The sequence below is a fragment of the Coregonus clupeaformis genome, chromosome 23 (genome assembly GCF_020615455.1).
Source record: "Coregonus clupeaformis isolate EN_2021a chromosome 23, ASM2061545v1, whole genome shotgun sequence".
In the NCBI taxonomy this organism is placed as follows: Eukaryota; Metazoa; Chordata; class Actinopteri; order Salmoniformes; family Salmonidae; genus Coregonus; species Coregonus clupeaformis.
This window is the reverse complement of record NC_059214.1, coordinates 44,596,884-44,624,858: the sequence shown is the minus strand read 5'-3', so window position 1 is coordinate 44,624,858 and position 27,975 is coordinate 44,596,884. Positions and strand designations below refer to the sequence as shown.

Sequence of the window (27,975 nt, the reverse complement as noted above, 5' to 3'; positions counted from 1 at the left end):
AGCCTGCTGGTTTTCTGTTCTACCTGATACTGACCTTAATTGCAACCACCTGGTGTTCATTGCTTCAAACAGGGAAATTGCCTTTTTGAAGTGAGGAGACAGTTTCCCTTGGTCAGCTCTAAGTCATCTCTTATACCATTCAGAAAATGCTGATGTAGTATTTAGAAACATTTAATTGGGTAACGTGTGATTGGAGAAGTATTCATATTGTGGAATGACAGAAATCTCTGATTGTGAATCAAGTGATTGTACATCTGTTTGTTGTTGCCAACAATTGTGATTTCAATTGTACTCTATGGAAAAATGGTGTCTCTCTTAACTGTAAAATGTTCTGCTACACGGGGCACAAAAATAACAACAATATCTGGTGTGGTAGTCCAAACAGTCTAAGGCCAGCAACCTCTTTATAATTCAGTGCCCCATGAAATGACATCTTATATATATTCTACAGACCCTACTGAGTATTCCCTATAATACTTTTACTGGGGCACCTATAATAGTTTTTGCTCTATAAGCCTATGTATTTCATATTTTAAAACCTATATTTAATGCAAATGTTGCTTAAATATGAATTAAATATAGGTTATTGAGACTTTTCTACTATTACGTGAGGGACTTTTATTTGAACGTTTCCGAAATTCCGTGACCCGGAAGTACTTTTTTGTGCTGCTGACGAGACGCTGATTTGTTGCACTGATAACAACCAGCTAGCTACTGTTAGCTATCTTCTTGACAAGAAAATACTGGTTTTTAATTGTTACGCGCCATTTTAACTAGCAGAGATCAAAATGACCACTAAAAAGAAGCGGTCACCACATTCACGAAACGACAGATGGGTTGTTGTTGCTGCAGGTAAATTAGGCAACTGTAAGTCGCTCTGGATAAGAGCGTCTGCTAAATGACTTAAATGTAAAAAAGTGTAGCTAGCTAACGAACGTTAGTTTACTAGTTTCACTTTCATCTGTGCATAACCTAATATTGTAATTCTTATATCTGTGGTAACGTATAGCAAAGATTTGTATAACTAACCTATCTGTGGTACAACGTTCGCTAGTTAACTAAATAGATAGCTGGCAGCTACCTAAATAGGTAATTTAGCTAGTTAGTTTAGGTAGAATGTAATTTAGCTACTATAATGGCGATATCAATGTTGGTTAGTCTTTCCAGCTACTGGTATCAAGGTAACAATGGCAGTTGTTGCATGATCCATCATAGCTGAAAATCCATATTACAGTGATCTGTACTAGAGTTAGATCCATCTTTATCTAACTGGAGCAGCTCCACTTGCAACAAAGTTTCGCATCCAGTGCGCTGCATCCCGCGACAATAGCAGCATGTAATGTGTTTGTGTATTTCTTTGCCCACACAGACTCCGCCGTGGAAACACCACAGAAAGATGACAGTGACCCCACTTTCATCCGGCTTAGGAACCCTTCAACAGGTAGCTAGCTAGCTATCTAGCGTCAATAACACATTTTACACAGGCACAACGTTAACTACCTATCATTCGAAGCAAAACTATGAAAGTCAAAAGCATTGAAATCATAACCCACTTCTCCAAAGTGGTAGCTAACTTTCTTTCTATTCTATCTAGTGAAATTAGCTAGCTATCTATTTGTACTTTTCTAGATGCAGCGTCTTTGTACCTGTTGGGCAGTGGTGATGTGCAGCTGTATGAGGTCAAAGCCTTCAACGAGGACTTCCACTCCTGGTTCATTGGCCAGACAGTACAGAGAGGTAATTTACAATCAGATGATAGGTAGCTAAGCTTGACCAGTCTAGTACGAGGTGTACATTGTGGTGTTGAAGATTCAAATGTTTTATTTGATTTTGAACAGATGGGAGACTTCTGTATGTCACTCCAATGGATCCACTCTACCTGCTGTTGCCCTACTTGATCAAAGCGGGTAAAGAGGTAAGTAGGGTGGCCAATCAAAATCGCACATTTTGACCAATGTGCAAAATACTATCTTTATTGTGTAGATAATCCTCTAAGAAAACCAATGGTTCAAACCTCATGTCTCTATCATAATCCGGTCAAAAGTTATTGCCGTTTTTACCCTTGTAGGATGGTCAGAATTAGGGAAAATAAATCAATGGAGGCCAGAATAAAGAAGTGGTTAGCTAGGCTGGATGCTGTGAGAGATTTAAGGCTACCTGACAGGCTTACCATTGAACTCTTCATTTTTCTTTTCAAATCCGGAGGACATAAAACAATATAGAAATAAAATAGATATCGATTTTGAGACATGACATAGTATTTTCATATTTTATTATACGCTGTTCATAATAATGCAAAGTTTCTGTTCTTTTTTTGAAGACTTCTCACAAAAACAAGCGTATCTCTGTGAAAGGTCAACGGCGCACTGAGCATACCCCAAGCTTTTTATTTTCAAAGCCTTTAATTCAGCTCATGTCATGCACATTTTTTGCGACCTGCGGAAACAACTTGGAAGACGACGACCACAATGTAAAATCCTCAAAGGTTTTGGCAATAAAGCTACACCACTCTGTCAACAGAGCTCGGTGCTTTTTATCGGATGTATTAGTTTACGAAATCAGACTTTTTGGACATAATGATATGTTAGAGAAAGACCCCACTAAATGACTCATAACATAAGGAAGTGAAATGTCATCACCAAAGTGCGTTTTCACCCACTCTGGGCAGAGAGGTAAGGCCCATAAGGCCATATGCACTTTTGAAATTAAATAAATTGGGTTTATTGCATCTTTATCTCTCCCCCTTTATGATTTCATCTTCGTCAGTCTTTCTCTCTTTGCAATCTCTCTTGTCCCCCCATTGTGATGTCATCCATCGCTCTTTCTTCCTTTTGCGATGTCATGTGTCCTTATCTCTTTGTGATGTCATCTCTGTCCTCTGTGATTCCATCTCTGTCAGGTCATCGTGATGACATATCATTCTGTCTTCCTCTCTTTTGTGATGTCATCTCTGTCTTCCTCTCTTTTGTGATGTCATCTCTGTCCTGTGGGATTCCATCTCTGTCCGGTCATCGTGATGACATATCATTCTGTCTTCCTCTCTTTTGTGATGTCATCTCTGTCCTATGTGATGTAATCTCTGTCCAGTCATCGTGATGACATTCGGTCCTTCTCTCTTTGCAAGGTAATTTCTGCCCTTCTTTTGTGATGTCATCGCTGTCTTCTTCTCTTTGTGATTTAATTTCTCTGTGTTCTGCTGCAGGGGAAGTTCCAGCCCATGGACCAGGTAGTGATGGACGAGGACTTCCCAGCATGCACTAGGCTGCTGAGCTGCACACGCTCCCAGGCCTCGCTGCACCATGTGGCTGAGGAGAAAGGTCAGATGTCAATTTGTTCAGCAGACACAACCTAATGTTGAAAGTTAATGTGCTCCTCAGAAACAATTACTATCAAACTCTGATTACAACCCCCCTCACCCCAATAATTAGCTTCTCACTTCTACGTCAGTCTGAAGGGTACATTAATGGTTGCTGGATTAAATGTGTATATCAGATAATTGTCAATGTTTCTGATTTTCTAAGAATGAGCTGCACGTGAACACAGTAAACAAGTGTAATGTTGTGGTCTCAAGTGTTATACATGCTGTTTGTGCTGCTCCTTCAGAGGTGGGCAGTCTGAAGTATCACCGCTACAGCCAGGAGAGGACCATGGAATGGTTAAAGAAAAAGGTACCCATTGAGCACTATGAGCTGCATATGCCCATATCCTCTATTGCAGTGGTTCCAAACCTTTTTTGGTTACTGTACCACCAACTGAATTTTGCTCTGCCTGGAGTACCTCTGAAGTACCCCCTCATGTGCATTTTACCATTAGGCCATTGGTCTCATGAGTCTTCTCTAGTACCCCTGTGGATAGGCCCAGTGCCTCCAGGCATCCTAATACCCCTGTGGATAGGCCCAGTGCCCCCAGGCATCCTAGTACCCCTGTGGATAGGCCCAGTGCCCCCAGGCTTCCTAGTACCCCTGTGGATAGGCCCAGTGCCCCCAGGCTTCCTAGTACCCCTGTGGATAGGCCCAGTGCCCCCAGGCTTCCTAGTACCCCTGTGGATAGGCCCAGTGCCCCCAGGCTTCCTAGTACCCCTGTGGATAGGCCCAGTGCCCCCAGGCTTCCTAGTACCCCTGTGGATAGGCCCAGTGCCCCCAGGCTTCCTAGTACCCCTGTGGATAGGCCCAGTGCCCCAGGCTTCCTAGTACCACTGTGGATAGGCCCTGTGCCCCCAGGCTTCCTAGTACCCCTGTGGATAGGCCCAGTGCCCCCATGCTTCCTAGTACCCCTGTGGATAGGCCCAGTGCCCCAGGCTTCCTAGTACCCCTGTGGATAGGCCCAGTGCCCCCAGGCTTCCTAGTACCCCTGTGGATAGGCCCAGTGCCCCCAGGCTTCCTAGTACCCCTGTGGATAGGCCCAGTGCCCCCAGGCTTCCTAGTACCCCCGTGGATAGGCCCAGTGCCCCAGGCATCCTAGTACCCCTGTGGATAGGCCCAGTGCCCCCAGGCTTCCTAGTACCCCTGTGGATAGGCCCAGTGCCCCCAGGCTTCCTAGTACCCCTGTGGATAGGCCCAGTGCCCCAGGCATCCTAGTACCACTGTGGATAGGCCCAGTGCCCCCAGGCTTCCTAGTACCCCTGTGGATAGGCCCAGTGCCCCCAGGCTTCCTAGTACCCCTGTGGATAGGCCCAGTGCCCCCAGGCATCCTAGTACCCCTGTGGATAGGCCCAGTGCCCCAGGCATCCTAGTACCCCTGTGGATAGGGCCCAGTGCCCCCAGGCTTCCTAGTACCCCTGTGGATAGGCCCAGTGCCCCCAGGCTTCCTAGTACCCCTGTGGATAGGCCCAGTGCCCCAGGCTTCCTAGTACCCCTGTGGATAGGCCCAGTGCCCCCAGGCTTCCTAGTACCCCTGTGGATAGGCCCAGTGCCCCCAGGCTTCCTAGTACCCCTGTGGATAGGCCCAGTACCCCCAGGCTTCCTAGTACCCCTGTGGATAGGCCCAGTGCCCCCAGGCTTCCTAGTACCCCTGTGGATAGGCCCAGTGCCCCCAGGCTTCCTAGTACCCCTGTGGATAGGCCCAGTGCCCCCAGGCATCCTAGTACCCCTGTGGATAGGCCCAGTGCCCCAGGCATCCTAGTACCACTGTGGATAGGCCCAGTACCCCCAGGCTTCCTAGTACCCCTGTGGATAGGCCCAGTGCCCCCAGGCTTCCTAGTACCCCTGTGGATAGGCCCAGTGCCCCAGGCATCCTAGTACCACTGTGGATAGGCCCAGTACCCCCAGGCTTCCTAGTACCCCTGTGGATAGGCCCAGTGCCCCAGGCATCCTAGTACCCCTGGTTGGGAACCACTGCTCGCTCTATAGTACGTCTTGAAGCTGTGTTCTTCAATTTGATCCTGCGGATCTTCAAGGTGTGCCAGCTTTTTGTTCTAGCCCATTAATCAACAAATCATCAATCCCTTAGTTGAATCAGGTGTTATGCCATGCTGTGGGTTCCTAGGAGTGGAGTGGGGAATGGCCAGTAGATGTGACAGCGTTAACAGTGTTGGTCTTGCTGTGTCTCTGCTGTTCCAGGCTGAGAGGACAGTGAAGACCCTCAGAAAGAGTAACATCTCAGTGGGAGAGGGAGTAAATTCCACGACGTATGTCCGAGTCAAGCAGGAGTCCGGGACCCAGGAAGGTGAGTCAAGCCCAGGGCCAGTCTGGTCCAAAACTTTACACCTGGGCCATGCTCTCCCTAGCCTGCATAAATAACATGAACCAGAGGATGGGACCAAACCCCTTGTAGAGATCAGGGACCTAATTAATAATTGTTGCGTACATTTCACACAAAATATCTGCGTGCGCCATTTCTGAAAAGTCTGCGCATGTACAAAAATATTTAGATTTATATAAACTTGATGCACGCCATACATACGAATGTTTCCGTTATAAATCACCTGTTACAATTGACCTGTTGTAAAACTGCGCGCGTGAACTAGTATTAAAACTCAGGCTGGAAAACGCCCTCCATTCACCTTTTATGATGACAATAATGCCCTGGATTTGCTGTATAATTTTGAACTATTGGCATTAGGCTACAGCATGCAAAAGACGAGTTGTTGTTCAATATTTAGTTGATCAATAGATTAGGTTTCTATTTCCTGTCTTGGTATAGGCTCTGAGATTAAGTAGGCTATAATGTCGAGCTCCTATCGCACAGCAATACTGTAGCCTACCCATACTGTACAATATTTTACATAAGCTACCGGTCTATTTCATGTGTTGGCAGAATGGTTTCATCTTTAGCAGTAATTGATGCTGTATCTGGAAAAGGACTTGTGTCGCTTTCTGAAAGAGAACCATGGCAACTTGTTGTGGACCTGTCAGCAGAACGTTTGGATTCAGCAATGTTTTGCATCCACTTTTCCACAAACCTAAAAATGATGGACTTCCCGCAAATTCTGAGACATTGTCTAGGGCTGGATACTCCAAAATAAAATGCAATTACAGTAGTATACATAGGCCTACTTCAATGTTAAATTTGACTGTATTATAAAACGCGCTGCCTATGAGATTGAAACTTGAAATGCATAGCCTATTTATGTACTAGGCTACTAGGTCCAATTAAATAAGATGCACATGGTAATCTGTTTTATGGCTACTTGGGGAATATGAACCCAGAAAAGGTGAGGAATTTATTCTGCAATGGTTATGAAAATATTAATATGTCTTTTTTGTTTGCTCTTCTCACTAACGGGAAATGGCTGCATTCTTGTTCATATGTTTTCCTGTTTTTTTATGAACAAGCTTTTCATCATATCCCCCTTTGCACAAAGTTCTTACTTACCAGCTTGCAATACAATACAATATGTCAACCACTAGCAGAGATGTGTACGCATTGTCTAAAGTTTGCGGGGAGGTGAGCATATTCTCACGTCAAGTACATTTTGTATAAATGCCAGCTTTTGCGTGAACTGGCTCACGCACATTTTGGGCTATATTTTGTACATACAGTGGGGAGAACAAGTATTTGATACACTGCCAATTTTGCAGGTTTTCCTACTTACAAAGCATGTAGAGGTCTGTCATTTTTATCATAGGTACACATCAACTGTGAGAGACGGAATCTAAAACAAAAATCCAGAAAATCACATTGTATGATTTTTAAGTAATTAATTTGCATTTTATTGCATGACATAAGTATTTGATACATTAGAAAAGCAGAACTTAATATTTGGTACAGAAACCTTTGTTTGTAATTACAGAGATCATATGTTTCCTGTAGGTCTTGACCAGGTTTGCACACACTGCAGCAGGGATTTTGGCCCACTCCTCCATACAGACCTTCTCCAGATCCTTCAGGTTTTCGGGGCTGTCGCTGGGCAATACGGACTTTCAGCTCCCCTCCAAAGATTTTCTATTGGGTTCAGGTCTGGAGACTGGCTAGGCCACTCCAGGACCTTGAGATGCTTCTTACGGAGCCACTCCTTAGTTGCCCTGGCTGTGTGTTTCGGGTCGTTGTCATGCTGGAAGACCCAGCCACGACCCATCTTCAATGCTCTTACTGAGGGAAGGAGGTTGTTGGCCAAGATCTTGCGATACATGGCCCCATCCATCCTCCCCTCAATACGGTGCAGTCGTCCTGTCCCCTTTGCAGAAAAGCATCCCCAAAGAATGATGTTTCCACCTCCATGCTTCACGGTTGTACTCATCCTCCTTCTTCCTCCAAACACGGCGAGTGGAGTTTAGACCAAAAATCTCTATTTTTGTCTCATCAGACCAAATGACCTTCTCCCATTCCTCCTCTGGATCATCCAGATGGTCATTGGCAAACTTCAGACGGGCCTGGACATGCGCTGGCTTGAGCAGGGGGACCTTGTGTGCGCTGCAGGATTTTAATCCATGACGGCATAGTGTGTTACTAATGGTTTTCTTTGAGACTGTGGTCCCAGCTCTCTTTAGGTCATTGACCAGGTCCTGCCGTGTAGTTCTGGGTTGATCCCTCACCTTCCTCATGATCATTGATGCCCCACGAGGTGAGATCTTGCATGGAGCCCCAGACCGAGGATGATTGACCGTCATCTTGAACTTCTTCCATTTTCTAATAATTGCGCCAACAGTTGTTGCCTTCTCACCAAGCTGCTTGCCTATTGTCCTGTAGCCCGTCCCAGCCTTGTGCAGGTCTACAATTTTATCCCTGATGTCCTTACACAGCTCTCTGGTCTTGGCCATTGTGGAGAGGTTGGAGTCTGTTTGATTGAGTGTGTGGACAGGTGTCTTTTATACAGGTAACGAGTTCAAACAGGTGCAGTTAATACAGGTAATGAGTGGAGAACAGGAGGGCTTCTTAAAGAAAAGCTAACAGGTCTGTGAGAGCTGGAATTCTTACTGGTTGGTAGGTGATCAAATACTTATGTCATGCAATAAAATGCTAATTAATTACTTAAAAATCATACAATGTGATTTTCTGGATTTTTCTTTTAGATTCCGTCTCTCACAGTTGAAGTGTACCTATGATAACAATTAAAGACTTCTACATGCTTTGTAAATAGGAAAACCTGCAAAATCGGGTGTATAAAATACGTGTTCTCCCCACTGTATGCATGATTTTATAAACCAGGCCCCAGGAGCTAGCACAACAGACTTTGCCAATTCCTGTTTTACATTTTGAATTTCACTCCAGCTCAGATTGTTAACCCAGTTTTCTGTGATATCAATAGGAAGGTTATAATTGTGAAATGTATAAAGTGATGCTGTGGTATTAACCCTCCTCATTATAACACAGAGGACTACCTGCGGTATGCCCATGGCCTGATATCTGAGTACATCAGTGAAGACCTGAGCAAAGCCCTCCTCAAGCATCTCCAGTATGTACACACATTAACTGTACTTAGTTTTTATGCATTCATGTTAAAAGCACAATCTAGAATTTCATTTTCATGTAGCTTCATTGTAACTGGCACTGAGTAATTTGAATTAAATGGAAACCGCCCCCAAAATTGAAGATGAGTGGGCAGGTTTGGAGGCAGTCACCACAGAATTCAAAGAACTCGGTGACAGTTAGATTTTTTTCAAGACACATCCCCCACAGTTTACAAACAAGTGCAGGGCCCAGGACAGCGCTTTTGACTGGAAATGTAATGGTAATTCAAGTGACAGATTGTGACATTAAGACCATGATACAAGTGAAAGGTAACACATTAAGCAGCATTGTTAGTCTGTAACAGTTTGATGGTGAGTCAGTAATCTTCCACGTTCCTCCTGACAGGTTACCTGAGCTCTCAAGCCCTAAGGAGGTGGAGCCCCCCTCAAAGGTATTTTCTCCAGCTTCTTTGAATTTGTCATCACACTGTGTAGTTACATTTGTATACAGCATATTTGTTCCAAGGTATGTTTTTCTTTATTTGGTAAAACATTTTGTGAATTTTTTCAATTAATTGTTTGCTTTTAGATATTGCAGCGTCAGTTGCTTTTCAACTGTGGTGTTCTATTGAGATTCACCTGATGGTTGCAGTGTAGCGGTAGATTAGTGTGTTCTTATGCCTGTTTCACGTGTGTTGGTGGGTTTGCGGTAGTCACGGTATCTTGCGTGTCGCTGGCTTGTCTGGGGTGTGTGTCTGGGATGTGATGGTCGGTGTTCTGAGTGGAAAGCAGGGTTAACTGTGTAAGTCCCGTGTTCGGTCGGCAGAAGCGGAAACTGACTGACAAACCAGTGGAGGCGGGAGAGGACTACACCAAATTCAACAGCTCCGATTTCACCCGCAAAGTGAGTGAGATTAGGGGCAGTCTGCACGAAGGGACCCAGGAGAGAAATGAAGAGGGAGGGGGGGTGTTGCCATTTTGTAACCTTCCATTTTGTAACATTCCATTTTGGACTTTTGTAAGCCTTTTTTGTGTAACAGTTTTCTAGGTATTGATAGGATTTTCGTACCTTACTAAATGTCATGTCTTTTTGGTTTTAGTTTTCAAGCTATGCCTACATAATACATATCTACATTTACATGGCTCTAAAGTGCAACAATTTTGGCCACATATGCTCCTAAATATTTTGCTGCACGACTTTCAATTAGAATTTAGGAGCACCAGTGCGCCTAGAAAACAATCTGCCTGAAAATAATTGTTGTAATGATTAGGCTTCGCTGTACCGCTGTTTCCGAGTGCCCTAGAGAAAAAAAGCTTGTCTCTAGCCCAAACCGTTCAAAAGTTGTGACCCATATTGCTGGCGCTATGTTTTTTGGGAGATAAATCTCCATTAGCAGGCTGCATTTTACATTCATAAACCATGTCGCGGGCCGTTAACACCTTGATTAGTCATGTTACCTCATTAGCTAGCTAGCTAACAACCTGGTAACTTTAGCAGTATATCCAAACATTTGGGGGCACAGAAAGAATAGAAAAGGGATAGCTTCTTCAGGCGATCACTGGTCATAGCAATGAATGAATGACATATTTGCATGTCATCACTCACAAACTTGACATTCTTTAACAGACTGTACAGTTTTCTATGTAATGCATCTCAATAGGAAACAGTGCTTTTTTAGACAATGTAGAAATCTAATATTCCACAAATTAATTTTGATGACAGGTATTTGTATCAACATTTTAGTTTTTATAATAAACAAATGTCTTTATAGGGTTACATATTTGTTTCTAGGCACAACATGTGCTTCAAAAGTAGCTAGAATTCATATAGGCCCAATCTAAGCTGTATCTCAATAAAAAAATATTATTTTCTGGGGCTGCTAAATTTAATGTGGCGCTCCTAACTTAGTTGGGAGCACCAGTGCTATCAATGAAAATGTATTTTAGAACCCTGTACGTACATCCTTTTTTGTCAAGCTAAACCAGTCTACGTGAGTGCAGTGCAGAGGCCTACAAGTAACCTTGTGTATTCTGTCTGGAAATGAGTCATGATGATATGTAATAACGTTTCAGCCGTCTTCACTCGAGGCGGATGAGCAATGCTATTGACTCTCTTTTCTCCTCCTCCAGCCGCCCAAGAAGATGAGTGCGGCACAAAAGACCCTGGCCAAGGTGGACAAAACGGGCATGAAGAGCATGTCTGCCTTCTTCAGCCCCAAGGGCAAGGCAGACAAAAACTGAATGTTAGGATGATGCAGCAGTTTGTGCGTGTCAGTGTGTCTGTCTGTCTGTCGGTGTGCGTGTCTACAGTGTGTCTGTCTGTCTGTCGGTGTGCGTGTCTACAGTGTGTCTGTCTGTCTGTCGGTGTGCGTGTCTACAGTGTGTCTGTCTGTCTGTCGGTGTGCGTGTCTACAGTGTCTGTCTGTCGGTGTGCGTGTCTACAGTGTCTGTCTGTCGGTGTGCGTGTCTACAGTGTCTGTCTGTCGGTGTGCGTGTCTACAGTGTGTCTGTCTGTCTGTCGGTGTGCGTGTCTACAGTGTGTCTGTCTCTCAGTGCGCATGTACAATGTGTGTGTCTGTCAGTGTGTGTGTCTACAGTGTGTCTGTCTGTCTGTTGGGGTGTGTGTGTGTCTCGGTGTGCTTGTCTACAGTGTGTGTGCGCGCACACTTGCGCTTTTGGTAATAAAGAAAATAACTGTATTTTTGTCCTTTCATTTTTTTGTCCTTGAAAAGGGTTGAATCACCAAACAATGGGGCCGATGCAGGAAACTCATCTGTAGCAATGTGATTTGAATTAGCATTGAGAGGCAGGGTTGAATCACGTTGTTAGAGTAAGAGGACAAAGCATAAGATAATGAATAGTTACTATTCCTTCAAGGTTTGTGGAGTATGTGATGGATACATGTTTAAACTTGCTGCTCCCACTCAATTCTTTACTGAGCTCTCTGATTACTGTAGATCACCAGCAGCAGTACAACATGTGGTCTCAGATTACTGTAGATCACCAGCAGCAGTACAACACGTGGTCTGATTACTGTAGATCACCAGCAGCAGTACAACATGTGGTCTCAGATTACTGTAGATCACCAGCAGCAGTACAACATGTGGTCTCAGATTACTGTAGATCACCAGCAGCAGTACAACATGTGGTCTCAGATTACTGTAGATCACCAGCAGCAGTACAACATGTGGTCTCAGATTACTGTAGATCACCAGCAGCAGTACAACATGTGGTCTCAGATTACTGTAGATCACCAGCAGCAGTACAACATGTGGTCTCAGATTACTGTAGATCACCAGCAGCAGTACAACATGTGGTCTCAGATTACTGTAGATAAACAGCAGCAGTACAACATGTGGTCTCAGATTACTGTAGATAAACAGCAGCAGTACAACATGTGGTCTCAAATTACTGTAGATCACCAGCAGCAGTACAACATGTGGTCTCAGATTACTGTAGATAATCAGCAGCAGTACAACATGTGGTCTCAGATTACTGTAGATCACCAGCAGCAGTACAACATGTGGTCTCAGATTACTGTAGATCACCAGCAGCAGTACAACATGTGGTCTCAGATTACTGTAGATCACCAGCAGCAGTACAACATGTGGTCTCAGATTACTGTAGATCACCAGCAGCAGTACAACATGTGGTCTCAGATTACTGTAGATCACCAGCAGCAGTACAACATGTGGTCTCAGATTACTGTAGATCACCAGCAGCAGTACAACATGTGGTCTCAGATTACTGTAGATCACCAGCAGCAGTACAACATGTGGTCTCAGATTACTGTAGATCACCAGCAGCAGTACAACATGTGGTCTCAGATTACTGTAGATCACCAGCAGCAGTACAACATGTGGTCTCAGATTACTGTAGATCACCAGCAGCAGTACAACATGTGGTCTCAGATTACTGTAGATCACCAGCAGCAGTACAACATGTGGTCTCAGATTACTGTAGATAAACAGCAGCAGTACAACATGTGGTCTCAGATTACTGTAGATAAACAGCAGCAGTACAACATGTGGTCTCAAATTACTGTAGATCACCAGCAGCAGTACAACATGTGGTCTCAGATTACTGTAGATAATCAGCAGCAGTACAACATGTGGTCTCAGATTACTGTAGATCACCAGCAGCAGTACAACATGTGGTCTCAGATTACTGTAGATCACCAGCAGCAGTACAACATGTGGTCTCAGATTACTGTAGATCACCAGCAGCAGTACAACATGTGGTCTCAGATTACTGTAGATCACCAGCAGCAGTACAACATGTGGTCTCAGATTACTGTAGATCACCAGCAGCAGTACAACATGTGGTCTCAGATTACTGTAGATCACCAGCAGCAGTACAACATGTGGTCTCAGATTACTGTAGATCACCAGCAGCAGTACAACATGTGGTCTCAGATTACTGTAGATCACCAGCAGCAGTACAACACGTGGTCTCAGATTACTGTAGATCACCAGCAGCAGTACAACATGTGGTCTCAGATTACTGTAGATCACCAGCAGCAGTACAACATGTGGTCTCAGATTACTGTAGATCACCAGCAGCAGTACAACATGTGGTCTCAGATTACTGTAGATCACCAGCAGCAGTACAACATGTGGTCTCAGATTACTGTAGATCACCAGCAGCAGTACAACATGTGGTCTCAGATTACTGTAGATCACCAGCAGCAGTACAACATGTGGTCTCAGATTACTGTAGATCACCAGCAGCAGTACAACATGTGGTCTCAGATTACTGTAGATCACCAGCAGCAGTACAACATGTGGTCTCAGATTACTGTAGATCACCAGCAGCAGTACAACACGTGGTCTCAGATTACTGTAGATCACCAGCAGCAGTACAACACGTGGTCTCAGATTACTGTAGATAAACAGCAGCAGTACAACATGTGGTCTCAAATTACTGTAGATCACCAGCAGCAGTACAACATGTGGTCTCAGATTACTGTAGATAAACAGCAGCAGTACAACATGTGGTCTCAGATTACTGTAGATAAACAGCAGCAGTACAACATGTGGTCTCAAATTACTGTAGATCACCAGCAGCAGTACAACATGTGGTCTCAGATTACTGTAGATAACCAGCAGCAGTACAACAGTAAAATGTATTTAACAAACACACCACAGGTCCACATGAAATCATGGAAAAAGTGAATGTGCCATGGTGACCCATTTTAATGTACAGAAATATATACGCTTAATAGGATATATCATATTGTAATAGTACAATGGTAGCCTGCCCTACAGCATAATACTAAATTAGCAGTAACATTTCCTTGGTTAAGATATTGGAATACTTTTAATAATTCATTCTTTGAGGTACATAGTGAACATCCTCTTACATTTCATGCAGTAATGTTGGTTGTCTTGAGAGACGGATGCTCCAGGAAAAACTGGATAAGATGAGCCTACATATAAAAAAATGCTTGAAAAGAAAATGGACAGTTGCATTGTTCAGATGACAGACTTGACTGATTGTGATGACAGCTGAGTGGTGCTTGGTGCTTGCCTACGGAGCTATGAGGGGAACGGCACCTCCTTGCCTTCAGGCTCTGATCAGACCCTACACCCAAACGAGGGCACTACGTTCATCCACCTCTGGCCTGCTAGCCCCCATACCTCTACGGAAGCACAGTTCCCGCTCAGCCCAGTCAAAGCTATTCGCTGCACCCCAATGGTGGAACAAGCTCCCCTACGACGCCAGGACAGCGGAGTCACTGACCACCTTCCGGAGACACTTGAAACCCTACCTCTTTAAGGAATACCTGGAATAGTATAACAGTAATCCTTCTACCCCCCCACCCTCCCATTTTAAAAAAAGAAAAGAGAAAAAAAAATGGTGGTTGTCCTACTGGCTATCCTAAATTGAATGCACCAATTTGTAAGTCGCTCTGGATAAGAGCGTCTGCTAAATGACTTAAATGTAAATGTAGATAGTCTGTTTACATGTAAATGTAGATGGTCTGTTTACATTCACAGTAACTAGGTAATGAGAGCATTTGTTGGGTTTTACGCTGCCGAAGTTACACACAGCCCATTGTGGATCAGGTTACAGTCCCATCAGTCACAGGGGCCGCAGCAGACTGGACTATTCATCAGGATTAGAAATGTGAAAACCCCAACAGATGTTGTCAGGACAGGTGCCTCTGCTCTGGCAGACACTTTTTGACACAATTTTCTCTGTTCCCCCTGTAGCAGTAGTGTTTTTAGCATGTAAATCTTAGTGGGGCAAACTTCCCCCAAAATTGTTTTATGCATGCCAGCAAAGCCACTATACAACACTAAACAATACATGAATTGCACTATAACGGTGACAAACGGTGCCAACAAACTGTTAGGGCCTACATAAAGCTGTCCCAACAGCAGAGCTTTCTTTTCAGCTCCATGGAGTGAATCCTTACCACTGCTACACCTGCCTATCAGCGGAGCCTTGTCTGGCAGCGAAACAGTTCATTCAGCCTCATTTACTGCCTTTAAAAAAAACATAGCTGATATGGCTGACTTGCTTAAACAGTATTCTCCCTGTATACCAAGTCAGAACTGTAGGATAAATAAAGGGGGCATATAAGCTCTTACAATATTCGATGATTACATTTCTCTAAAACAGGCTATAGGCTACATGCACCACCAAGTCAGAACAGTAGGCTAAGTTATGAGGGGGAAAGGGACCAAATTATTAGGGTGAGACACATGGGCTACTAACAGTTTACTACACAACATACACTTAGTATTACTTTCTTAGCTACAGTGTACATATCTCCCTGGCATATTACATCATTTATGCAGCAGCATACAATACATTTCTGGGCTCACCTTGTTGTGCTGTGCTCACTTGAACAGGAAGGTGGCGCAGAGGTTCTTGTGGGTAAATTTTGTCATCAAACTTTGTCATCAATGTCTGGTATTCTCTGGATTTATGGTGCTTTCAAGACAACTGGGAAGTCAGAAAAAAACAAGGTTGAATCATGATGTCAGTGATCTTCAGGTTGGAAGTCTAGAAAGAGGCCCGAGTTCCCGACTTGGAATTCCGAGTTGGATGACCGTTCAAACATTTTTTTTCCCCAGTCGGAGTTCCCAGTTGTATTAAACTGACTGTAGTCTGAGATTTCCCTGTTCCGAGTTTCCAGTTGTTTTGAACGCGGCAGATGTCATGCTGGATTGACAGCATGGCCAATGTATTCAACCTTTTCTGGCCCATGGTGTTGAATGTTTATCCTTTTAAGCTTGGAAAAGATACCCTTAAACCCAGATTTGGACCACACACCCACTCCACTGAATAGCAGGCTAGTGAGTGCTTTGCAACGCTTGCAGTTAGCCACTGATTCCTTCCAAAACACTAATTGTTGAATTTGCGATTTCCAACTTGTTGTGTAATGTTTATGTCCAATGGCCGATGAGCACCGGTATGTTTTATCTATAATTCTCTTCATATGACAAGGATTGAAAAGGATTTGCCAGTAGATTGTCGACGTGATTCATGATGACTGCTTGTCTAGCTTGCTAGCTAAGATTTTTGAAAGTATGATGTTGACATGATCAGTCCAATCAAAGGTACTGTATAAATAACGTGATTTGACGTCATTTTATCTGTGGCCAATGACCTTGAGCCTTCTTGGATGGGCACTTATAATGTAACTCTATGGCAGCACCCAAGGGGATGGAATTTTCTAGCTCTCCCCGTAGATTTTACAGTGATGTAGTGTCCCCATGAGTGACAGAACACTGAGCCAATCACGGAACAACTAGAGAACATTACCAACCCCTACGATCTGTATTTTCCGCTGGCTGCCCCACCACCACAGAAAGCACTGAGCTAGGCTGAAACACCTGCATTTTGGAGCTGCCTTACTCAAGAAAGCAAAAAAGAGACCATGTTTGTATGTGGCTTTTTTTTAAACATTGTTAGCAAACTGATATGTGACACGCATTAATGCCAAAATAATGACAGAGAATTTCTCATGTCATCATTGGCTGCCACTTTCCACCCCCTGTTTACTCTCTCGTTCTCTCTCAGTTCCTACTTCCTCTAGTCAACCTACTCCTCACACAACTCTCTCTCACTTCCTGTTACTTTCCATAGTTATTTTACGGTGTTTCCCCACCAATTCTTCACCAGCTGCATGTCGCGGGACCTCCCCAATTTAACTTCCATGCACAAACAAAATAGAGAACATTGGACTCAGGTCATTTCGTCACAACTCCACCAGCTGTCACTAAGATGTTATGGGGGGTTGAGTTATGGAAACGGGCCTCGAAAGTCAACCCGCTCCAGTGTCATTACTATTGAACAGCAGTCCTGTGTCAAATGTCCTTAGGGGCACCTCAAGCTCCCAGTGTTACCAGAACCCACACACTGTAGTCTCTCTGCCCAGTCGGCTATAGACACAATTTACTATTTCAGCATATCTCACATTGGATTTAAGCTTGAAAAAAATTATAGGCAGCTTCAAAGGGGATATGCAGCGCACAATTCACAATCTGTGACCCATTCAGATCTCAGAGGACCAGAGCCATGCATACATTCTTCATTATTTGACAAAACCTTAGCTATCCTAATCGTCAAACTGGGAGATTAATATCTGTCTAAGTTTCCCTGCCAAATAAATAATAAGGTGTGTTCTCATGTTTCAGGCCCGCTGAACGCCATCGTTGGGCTGGTTCTGTGCATGCCAGCAGATGCAAGGCGATCTCCAGTGACTAGTGCACGTGTCAAACTCATTCAACGGATGGTCGAGTGTCTGCGGGCTTTAGCTCCTCCCATACTTGATTTATGAATTATTAGTAAGGTATTAGTAAGGATCTCCCCTCACCTGGTTTTCTAGGTATTAGTAAGGATCTCCCCTCACCTGGTTTTCTAGGTATTAGTAAGGAACTCCCCTCACCTGGTATTCTAGGTATTAGTAAGGAACTCCCCTCACCTGGTTGTCTAGGTCTTAGTAAGGAACTCCCCTCACCTGGTTGTCTAGGTCTTAGTAAGGAACTCCCCTCACCTGGTTGTCTAGGTCTTAATTAAAAGGAAAAACAAAAAACCTGCAGACACTCGGTCCTCCATGGAATGAGTTTGACAGCCCTGCACTAGGCCCTGCATGGAATGAGTTTGACACCCTTGTACTCGGCCCACCATGGAATGAGTTTGACTCCCCTGTACTCGGCCCTCCATGGAATGAGTTTGACTCCCCTGTACTCGGCCCTCCATGGAATGAGTTTGACTCCCCTGTACTCGGCCCTCCATGGAATGAGTTTGACTCCCCTGTACTCGGCCCTCCATGGAATGAGTTTGACTCCCCTGTACTCGGCCCTCCATGGAATGAGTTTGACTCCCCTGTACTCGGCCCTCCATGGAATGAGTTTGACAGCCCTGTACTCGGCCCTCCATGGAATGAGTTTGACAGCCCTGTACTCGGCCCTCCATGGAATGAGTTTGACACCCCTGTACTCGGCCCTCCATGGAATGAGTTTGACAGCCCTGCTCCAGTGACTAGAGAGGCATAGGGAAAATCTCAATTCCATACTCCTCGTGACTCGTCCTCTCTCTTCTCTCATCGCCTTCTCAAAACCCATTGGAGAAGAAGGTCAGAGGGGCGGGACCTCAGGCTTTCTCATCCAATGGGTTTTGAGAAGGAGGGAGAGAGGACGTGAGGAGTATGCAATTGAGATTCTCCCGTCGACTAGAGAGCGAACACAAGAACAATGAAACGCAATAGGCTACCCTCAAACTCAACTCTGGACCTCGAAGCCCATTCCACTGCGTTTTTTCATGGTTCCCCTCTAACCAGGGACTGATTTAGACCTGGAACACCAGGTGGGTGTAATTAATTATCAGGTAGAACAAAAAACCAACAGGCTCCGGACCTAGTAGGGTAGCTAACAGTTGAATAGCTAAACAGCATTTCCCAAACTCGGTCCTGGGGACCCCAAGGGGTGCCCATTTTGGTTTTTGCCCCAACACTACACAGCTGATTCAAATGATCAAAGCTTGATGATTAGTTGAATATTTGAATCAGCTGTGTAGTGCTAGGGCAAAAACCAAAACGTGCACCCCTTGGGGTCCTGAGAACCGAGTTTAGGAAACCCTTAGCTAGAACATGGAAAAACAATCCCAACTATGGCCTTGTGCGCAGATGGCAATTGATCCAGTAGCTAGGTTTCCATCCAATTGTCAACAGCTTTTCATGTGAATATTCTAAAACACAATGGAAGAAAATATGCTAATTTTTGCACCAGTGGTGTGTTTCCACCAAATGGACTTGTTGGCGATAAAAATCTATGTGTGATGAAGTAGTGCACACAAAATGTACCCTTTTCACTTAAAGTGAAAAAATGTCTACTTCATATTCATCATCTCCAGCACCACCCAACATCAACATATGTGAAAATGGTGTGTTTCTATGTTTTGTTTTAAAAAAGATAGAGGAAGATAAGTGTTTCCAATGACACCATCAACCAATTAGTAGGCAATTAGTAGGCAATGCCTACTCATAATTGGTTAAAATCACACATTGCACACCAATGATGTCATTTAAAACACATCTTCCTCTATCTTTTTTACTATAAAACATAGAAATGCACAATTTTCACATACTGTATGTTGATGTCGGGGTGTTTCCATCGCATTTTCTACTCTTTTATTTTTCCTTTAATTAACTAGGCAAGTCAGTTAAGAACAAATTCTTATTTACAATGACGGCCTACACCGGCCAAACCCGAGCCAATTGTGCGCCGCCCTATGGGACTCCCAATCACGGCCGGTTGTGATACAGCCTGGAATTGAACCAGGGGGTCTGTAGTGACACCTCAAGCACTGAGATGCAGTGCCTCAGACCGCTGTGCCACTCTGGAGCCCCTACCGATAGTTTTGTCACAAAAGCTGTTGCGTTAAATAGCTACATGTGCCTACTCTGGTCTTGGTACATGCCCTCTAGCCAACAGCTCGTAGATACAGTGTGGGTAGGCTGTGAGGGTAGGCTAGTCTACATGATGCGAGTACTATGGATAAGAGCAAGAATATTTTTATTTGTCAAACAGCAGTCAAGCATCAATCATCATGTCACCAGAATAGAATAAGACCCTCGATATTTATTGGAAAGGAGCATCGAGATCACCGTGCATTTTCACCAGCCTGTAAAGTTCATCATAACTTATTTCATCTGTACGCCTAGCCTAATAAACTGCATGGCTTCCTGAGTCGTAGTTGGAGGACCTCACACCATATCATCGCGTGACTCCAAGTTTACTTTCGATATGATGTTTATTATATCAATATTTGCGCATAAAGGCGTTTCCACCGACATTTCTCGCATAATACATTTTACAGACACAAAAAGATCCCACCATGTCACATGAACAAATGATCTGTCTGCATTTATAAAATTGTACTGAAACATCCTGTTTCCATCACAGCTGTGGTGATAATTTTTTCTATGGTTTGACTTTACCTCCATAAAAACTGTGGATGGAAACGTGGTTAGTGTCTATAATTTTCTTGACGTCACATCCTACCTCTCTGATTACTTCAAGCACATTTCCACCTGTATGATATGCATTTGATATGTCTTTAGCAAAGGAGGCTGCTGAGGGGAGGACGGCTCATAATAATGGAGCAAATGGAATGGCATCAAACACCTGGAAACCATGTGTTTGATGTATTTGATACCATTCCACCCATTCCACTCCAGTCATTAACACGAGCCCGTTCTCCCCAATTAAGGTGCCACCAACCTCCTGTGGTCTGAAGATAACACTAATTGTGTGCATTTATAGGCCCCACCCCGTAACTATAATTTACTGAACCCATACAGGTTGTATCCTAGTCTGAGGCCCATAGCTCTGGAAGCTCCTATAGCTCTGGAAGCTGCTATAAGTCCCAGGAATACAGGTGAATGATCATAATTGGTAAAGCACCTCTACTATGCTAATCTTTTCAAGGCCGCAATTGAACTATACAATATATACAGTGAGGGAAAAAAGTATTTGATCCCCTGCTGATTTTGTACGTTTGCCAACTGACAAAGAAATGATCAGTCTATAATTTTAATGGTAGGTTTATTTGAACAGTGAGAGACAGAATAACAACAACAACAATCCAGAAAAACGCATGTCAAAAATGTTTTAAATTGATTTGCATTTTAATGAGGGAAATAAGTATTTGACCCCCTCTCAATCAGAAAGATTTCTGGCTCCCAGGTGTCTTTTATACAGGTAACGAGCTGAGATTAGGAGCACACTCTTAAAGGGAGTGCTCCTAATCTCAGTTTGTTACCTGTATAAAAGACACCTGTCCACAGAAGCAATCAATCAATCAGATTCCAAACTCTCCACCATGGCCAAGACCAAAGAGCTCTCCAAGGATGTCAGGGACAAGATTGTAGACCTACACAAGGCTGGAATGGGCTACAAGACCATCGCCAAGCAGCTTGATGAGAAGGTGACAACAGTTGATGCGATTATTCGCAAATGGAAGAAACGCAAAATAACTGTCAATCTCCCTCGGCCTGGGGCTCCATGCAACATCTCACCTCGTGGAGTTGCACTGATCATGAGAACGGTGAGGAATCAGCCGGGAGGATCTTGTCAATGATCTCAAGGCAGCTGGGACCATAGTCACCAAGAAAACAATTGGTAACACACTACACCGTGATGGACTGAAATCCTGCAGCGCCGGCAAGGTCCCCCTGCTCAAGAAAGCACATATACAGGCCCGTCTGAAGTTCGCCAATGAACATCTGAATGATTCAGAGGAGAACTGGGTGAAAGTGTTGTGGTCAGATGAGACCAAAATCGAGCTCTTTGGCATTAACTCAACTCGCCGTTTTTGGAGGAGGAGGAATGCTGCCTATGACCCCAAGAACACCATCCCCACCGTCAAACATGGAGGTGGAAACATTATGCTTTGGGGGGTGTTTTTCTGCTAAGGGGACAGGACAACTTCACCGCATCAAAGGGACGATGGACGGGGCTATGTACTGTCAGATCTTGGGTGAGAACCTCCTTCCCTCAGCCAGGGCATTGAAAATGGGTTGTGGATGGGTATTCCAGCATGACAATGACCCAAAACACACGGCCAAGGCAACAAAGGAGTGGCTCAAGAAGAAGCACATTAAGGTCCTGGAGTGGCCTAACCAGTCTCCAGACCATAATCCCATAGAAAATCTGTGGAGGGAGCTGAAGGTTCGAGTTGCCAAACGTCAGCCTCGAAACCTTAATGACTTGGAGAAGATCTGCAAAGAGGAGTGGGACAAAATCCCTCCTGAGATGTGTGCAAACCTGGTGGCCAACTACAAGAAACGTCTGACCTCTGTGATTGCCAACAAGGGTTTTGGCACCAAGTACTAAGTCATGTTTTGCAGAGGGGTCAAGTACTTATTTCCCTCATTAATATGCAAATCAATTTATAACATTTTTGACATGCGTTTTTCTGGATTTTGTTGTTGTTATTCTGTCTCTCACTGTTCAAATAAATCTACCATTAAAATTATAGACTGATCATGTCTTTGTCAGTGGGCAAGCGTACAAAATCAGCAGGGGATCAAATACTTTTTTCCCTCACTGTAGATTGCAGACTGGAGCCTGAGGCCACACCTTTTTAAAAAAAATCTTTATTTTAACAGGGAAAAACAGACTGAGACCTGGATCTCTTTTACGGCTGTGCCCTGTGAAAACATGTTGACATGTACAGTTTTAGACATACAGACAAGAACATTTCAAACATTCAAAACAAAAACACAATTCAACAGAAACAATCACAGACAACATCATATTGATCCTCCATAACATTTTTAAAATGGGCAAGGGACACCAGAGTGTCTAACTTAAGTTGGATCTGCAGTTTGTTCCATAAATAAGGTGCAAAGGAACTGAAGGCAGTCCTACCCAACTCTGTGGAGACCACAGGAGTCTCTAATGTAATCCACATCTGTGATCTGGTTTTAAAATTAGTATATCTAGTGGAAATTAATAATGATATATATGGAGGTAGTTTTAAAGTGCTTTATAAATAAAAAAGAGAGCATGTTGCTCTCGCCTCACAGATAGAGAGGCCCAACCCACATGTTGATATAGGAAACAGTGATGAGTTTTGTAACTATCACCCGTGATAAACCTGAGTGCACAATGGTAAATAGCATCCAGTGGTTTTAATGTGTTTGCCGATGCATGCATATAGATAATATCACCATAATCTAAAACAGACATAAAAGTAGCCTGCACAATTTGTTTTCTATTTACGGAGGACAGACAAGCCCTGTTTCTGTAAAGAACCCTATCTTGAATTTGAGCTTTTTTCCCAATTCAGTAACATGTTTTTTAAAAAGAAAGCCTATCATCTAACCATACCCCTAAGTATTTATATGCAGAGACCTGTTTGATTTGAGTACCATCCAAGCTAGTGATTACAAAAGTGTTTCTAATTGAGAGTTTAGACCTAGAAAAAAACATGACATTTGTTTTCTTAGCGTTTAAAACAAGTTTATGCTGTAAAAGAGACCCCTGTAGTATCCTAAAATCAGACTCCAACTGCATTAAAGCTTGGTCCGCTGTTGGAGCAATAGAGTACATCACTGAGTCATCTGCATATAAATGGAATTTACAATATCAGACATCATCACCAATGTTGTTTATATAAAGTGAGAACAATAGTGGGCCAATTATTGAACCCTGAGGGACCCCTTTAAGTAACTGTAAGGGGTCAGACTTGACTCTGTCGACCATGACGGCCTGAGTTCTATCTTTAAGATAGTCATAAAACCATCGACAGGCATCAGTGCCCAGTCCTATAGATGACAGCTTACTCAAAAGGATAGCATTGTCTACAGTGTCAAAAGCTTTTGACAAATCTACAAACAACGCAGCACAGTGCTTTCTATCATCTAAGGCATTTGCAATATCATTTACAACAAGCATAGTGGCCGATGTGGTACTGTGTTTAGATCTAAAACCAGATTGATTGGTGCTAAAAATACTGTTAACAGAAAGAAAAGATTGTAACTGTTTGTTGACTATATATTTTAGGATCTTTGCCAGACAAGGGAGCCTAGAGATGGGTCGATTGTTATCCAAATCACTACCACTCTACCACTCTAAATTGTCAGCGCCTAAGGATTTCTTAGTATCAATGGCACACAGGGCAGCTAGAACCTCTGCTTCAGTTATTTTCTGGAAACTAAAAACAGGGTTACCATTTTTCTGTTACAATAATAATAATAATATGCCATTTAGCAGACGCTTTTATCCAAAGCGACTTACAGTCATGCGTGCATACATTTTTGTGTATGGGTGGTCCCGGGGATTGAACCCACTACCTTGGCGTTACAAGCGCCGTGCTCTACCAGCTGAGCTACAGAGGACCACCACCCCAGACAGGCCTGTAAACAGAGGCTTGGGCATTGCCATGCACGCACTGACACACACTGACACACACACTGACACACACACACAGACTGACATATACCCTACTGATGATGTGTTGTTGCAATAGTAATCCTGCTCAGTACGAGAGGAACCGCAGGTTCAGACATTTGGTGTATGTGCTTGGCTGAGGAGCCAATGGTGCGAAGCTACCATCTGTGGGATTATGACTGAACGCCTCTAAGTCAGAATCCCCCCTAAACGTAACGATACCGTAGCGCCGCGGATCTTCGGTTGGCCCAGGATAGCCTGCCTCTTTTGGCAGGTGAGTAGAGCCGTTCGTGACAGGGCTGGGGAGCGGCCGGATGAGTTGTCGCCCCTCTCCTGATGTGCACACACACTTTCTTCCTGTTCCATTACTTTAAGAAGGGCCACATCCTTTTACACTGAGACAAAAGGAGAAAGAGAGAGTCCCCTTTCTATAGTATTTGCTTGTAGTGTTCTTTCATTAAATAACTCTTTCCTTCCTCGTTTAAACCACTCACCTGTTTTTTTTTTCAACTAAACCGTGTTGTTTCATGTTCAGGAATGTTTCACAGATGCAATGCTATGATGGAGGATATGGAAGACCGCTCTCTCACTTCCTCTTGGTCTTGTATAAAGCAGTGCTACTTACACTTGTTACAACCACTCACTCACACTGCTCTATTGTACTGCACTGGCTTGGTACAATACTGCACTGGCTTGGTACAGCAGACCTGGAGACGCTGGAGACATTGACCTGAATACAGCGAGGAAAGGAGCACACATCCAACCCAGAACAACAGGTGGAGGACTGCATGACTTGAAGAGACACATTGCATCGTTTGAATTTGAAGGTAAGGTGCTTTATGAATACATTCACATTTTTGGGGGGGTAAATAGTCAAGTTCTTTAAAGACACTTTATCCACAAGCTTTAACCAAACTGCTGTAAACTGACCAAACTGCTGTAAACTGACCAATCTGCTGTATGTGTGTTCCTTTCCAGCCATGCTGTGTGAGAGCAGACTATGGAGCATGACCTACTGTAGTGACCAGGATAGACTGGACCCTCTCCCCCCTGTAATAGAGCCCCCCAGGAGAAGTGTGAAGGCTGGCTCAGAGCCGGCTGCAGTCACCCCGCTCCAAGCCTCTCCAGGCCAGCCAAGCAGAAATGGCCACTCCATCCTCCCTAGAGTGCCCCAAAACCAGAGGCCCTCCCAGGTGAGTGCACAAATCCAGCCCAAGGCTTCTTCTCCACCACAAGACCTGCATTCCCAGAGGCCCCATCCTGACAGACACATCTCCCCAGAGATGGAGATCCCTGGGCAGGCTTGTTCCAGTGGCGAGATTCCCTTCCTGGTGCCCTCCTTCTGCCAGAGCATTTGTCAGAATTACAGTGACCTCCACATCGGGGGTGACCAGGTGCTGCCTCTCTTGGCCCACAATGGGGAGGTCCTGCCCTGTAGCGACAACCAAGCCAACGGCCCCTTCCTCCATTCCTGTGACGTCCTCCCGGCCGCAGAAGACTCTCCCCCAGATCGGGCCTCTGAAGACGGGCTTCTGCGTCCTTTCCAGGGGGGCTCAGGCTCGGGGTCCTCCCGCTGGAGGGCGGGGAGCGGCCGCGACCGGAGCTTCCTCCTCCAGGGGTGCGAGGGGCCCCTCTCCAACTCGCTGCTCAATCGCTACCTGGAGCACAAGCTACTGGACCTGTACCAACAGTACATGCTGGAGAACATGGCCCAGGAACGGGGCTGTAGTGAAGGCTTGCCCTGCCCTCTGCTCGCCTCAGAGTTGCTTCTTACCAGCCTGGATCAGATCACCCTGCAGCTGAGCCGTGAGGGCCATCTGGAAGCGGGCCGGGCCAAAGACATGGTGCTCAGCTGCCTGCTGAGGGTGGCCAGCGGCCTGCAGTCCAGTGAGATCAGTACTCCCCTGCTCCAGATCTCCACGGATCTGCAGCTCCCCACTGCTGCTACTCCTACTGGTGCTGCTGCTGGTCCTGCTACTGGTGCTGCTGCTGGTGGTTCTACTGGTGCTGCAGCTGGTCCTGCTACTGGTGCTGCTGCTGGTGGTCCTACTGGTGCTGCTGCTGGTGGTGCTACTGGTGCTGCTGCTGGTAGTGCTACTGGTGCTGCTGCTGGTCCTGCTACTGGTGCTGCTGCTGGTGGTGCTACTGGTGCTGCTGCTGGTGGTGCTACTGGTGCTGCTGCTGGTGGTGCTACTGGTGCTGCTGCTGGTAGTGCTACTGGTGCTGCTGCTGGTGGTGCTACTGGTGCTGCTGCTGGTAGTGCTACTGGTGCTGCTGCTGGTAGTGCTACTGCTACGTCTACTGCTACTGGTGCTGCTACTATTGCTGGTGCTGCTGCTGGGGACCCAGGAGCCCCTCAGGGACTTCTCAGCTCTACCATTGACCCCCCAGTTAAAGACATCCTTTGACCCCTGACCCCTGAAACAACTGCACTCAGACACCACCTTGCTACTGAGGTCCAACCAACACTTGACTCATCTGTTCTTCAGTACTAGACAGGTTCACTATCCCCTAGTTTTAAAGTCTGAAACTCAGACTCCCCTGTTTCTTATTTTTCTCCTTTGGTATTACCTTCTCTCAGGCTCTCCCTCTCTCCTCTCACTTCCCCTACACACCGTTCTGATCTGGTGAAATAAAACCGCTTTCAAACAGCTGCAGTGATATAACATAGAAATTCAGGTGGAAACTGTGGTTGAGAGTAAAGACGTCTGCACTGTTCTCATGTTTTTATAAAGAGAACATTAACATTGTATGTAATGTTATTGTCTCATTATTTTAGTGCAAAATCAATAAACATGTTGATCACACAAATGTCAGCGACACTGATATGCTCCCAGTACAGCACATCCTTCCCAATACATTATAATGAAAGTACAGTACACTAATGTGGTCCTGTGGTGATATAACATTTGAGTGGTCAAATAGTTGGAGAAAACACTCTCAGCCCTTCAGTGAAAGTCCAGGTAGGTTTCACAACCATCTAGATAAGTTGTAATGAATTTCAAGGTAGTTTTACCACACATAAATACTATGTTCTACGTGGGGCGGCAGGTAGCTTAGTGGTTAAGAGTGTTGTGCCAGTAACCGAAAGGTCGCTGGTTCTAATCCCCGAGCCGACTAGGTGAAAAATCTGTTGATGTGCCCTTGAGCAAGGCACTTAACCCTAATTGCTCCTGTAAGTCTCTCTGGATAAGAGCGTCTGCTAAATGTAGCTTGAGCAATGCACTTAACCCTAATTGCTCTGGATAAGAGTGTATGTAAAAATGCTCTGCCATCTGCACTTTTTCAAGCTACCACAAGATGGGAGCAGAGCGTTATATCCCTGCAGGACCAGCGGAAGCCAGACGAGCACATCTCCTGTCTCCTCTGTCTCTCTCTCGCTCTCGCTCTCTCTCTCTCTCTCTCTCTCTCTCTCATGCAGCTTCTATCCCAGTCCTCCTCTCTCTTTATACAACTCTCTCCCAATCATCCTTTTCCACTCTCTTTCTGTCTCCTGTTCTACCCATTTCCTTGACCCATACAGCTAATGGGTTGTTATATTCCACTGTGGTCCTCTGTAGCTCAATCGGTAGAGCATGGCGCTTGTAATGCCAGGGTAGTGGGTTCGATCCCCGGGACCACCCATACGTAAAAATGTATGCACACATGACTGTAAGTCGCTTTGGATAAAAGTGTCTGCTAAATGGCATATTATTATTTATTGTCTGCCACCAATAATGTAATCACGACCAAGT

The 27,975-nt window shown here is 44.7% G+C and overlaps 2 protein-coding genes across 4 annotated transcripts; both read left to right on the top strand.

Annotated features, from left to right (window-relative positions):
• The first annotated feature begins 663 nt into the window (after positions 1–663).
• On the top strand, positions 664–11,172 carry LOC121536524 (ribonuclease H2 subunit B). 3 transcript variants are annotated; one of them, XM_045206714.1, is made up of 11 exons: positions 666–867; positions 1,370–1,441; positions 1,630–1,737; positions 1,839–1,915; positions 3,203–3,317; positions 3,604–3,668; positions 5,559–5,664; positions 8,752–8,833; positions 9,235–9,280; positions 9,655–9,732; positions 10,959–11,172. In XM_045206714.1, exons 1-11 carry the CDS (start codon positions 789–791, stop codon positions 11,067–11,069), a joined length of 939 nt encoding a protein of 312 aa, XP_045062649.1. In that variant the 5' UTR covers positions 666–788; the 3' UTR covers positions 11,070–11,172. The 3 variants fall into 3 exon arrangements, with proteins under 3 accessions (XP_045062650.1, XP_045062649.1, XP_041699791.2); XM_041843857.2 differs by having other exon boundaries at positions 667–852; XM_045206715.1 differs by lacking the exon at positions 9,655–9,732 and having other exon boundaries at positions 664–867.
• Positions 11,173–24,896: 13,724 nt separating this feature from the next.
• LOC121536389 lies at positions 24,897–26,656 on the top strand. The gene is made up of 3 exons (XM_045206469.1): positions 24,897–25,068; positions 25,220–26,317; positions 26,454–26,656. The coding sequence occupies exons 2-3, from the start codon at positions 25,222–25,224 to the stop codon at positions 26,654–26,656; spliced, it is 1,299 nt and encodes a 432-aa protein (XP_045062404.1). The 5' UTR covers positions 24,897–25,068; positions 25,220–25,221.
• Positions 26,657–27,975: the final 1,319 nt, after the last annotated feature.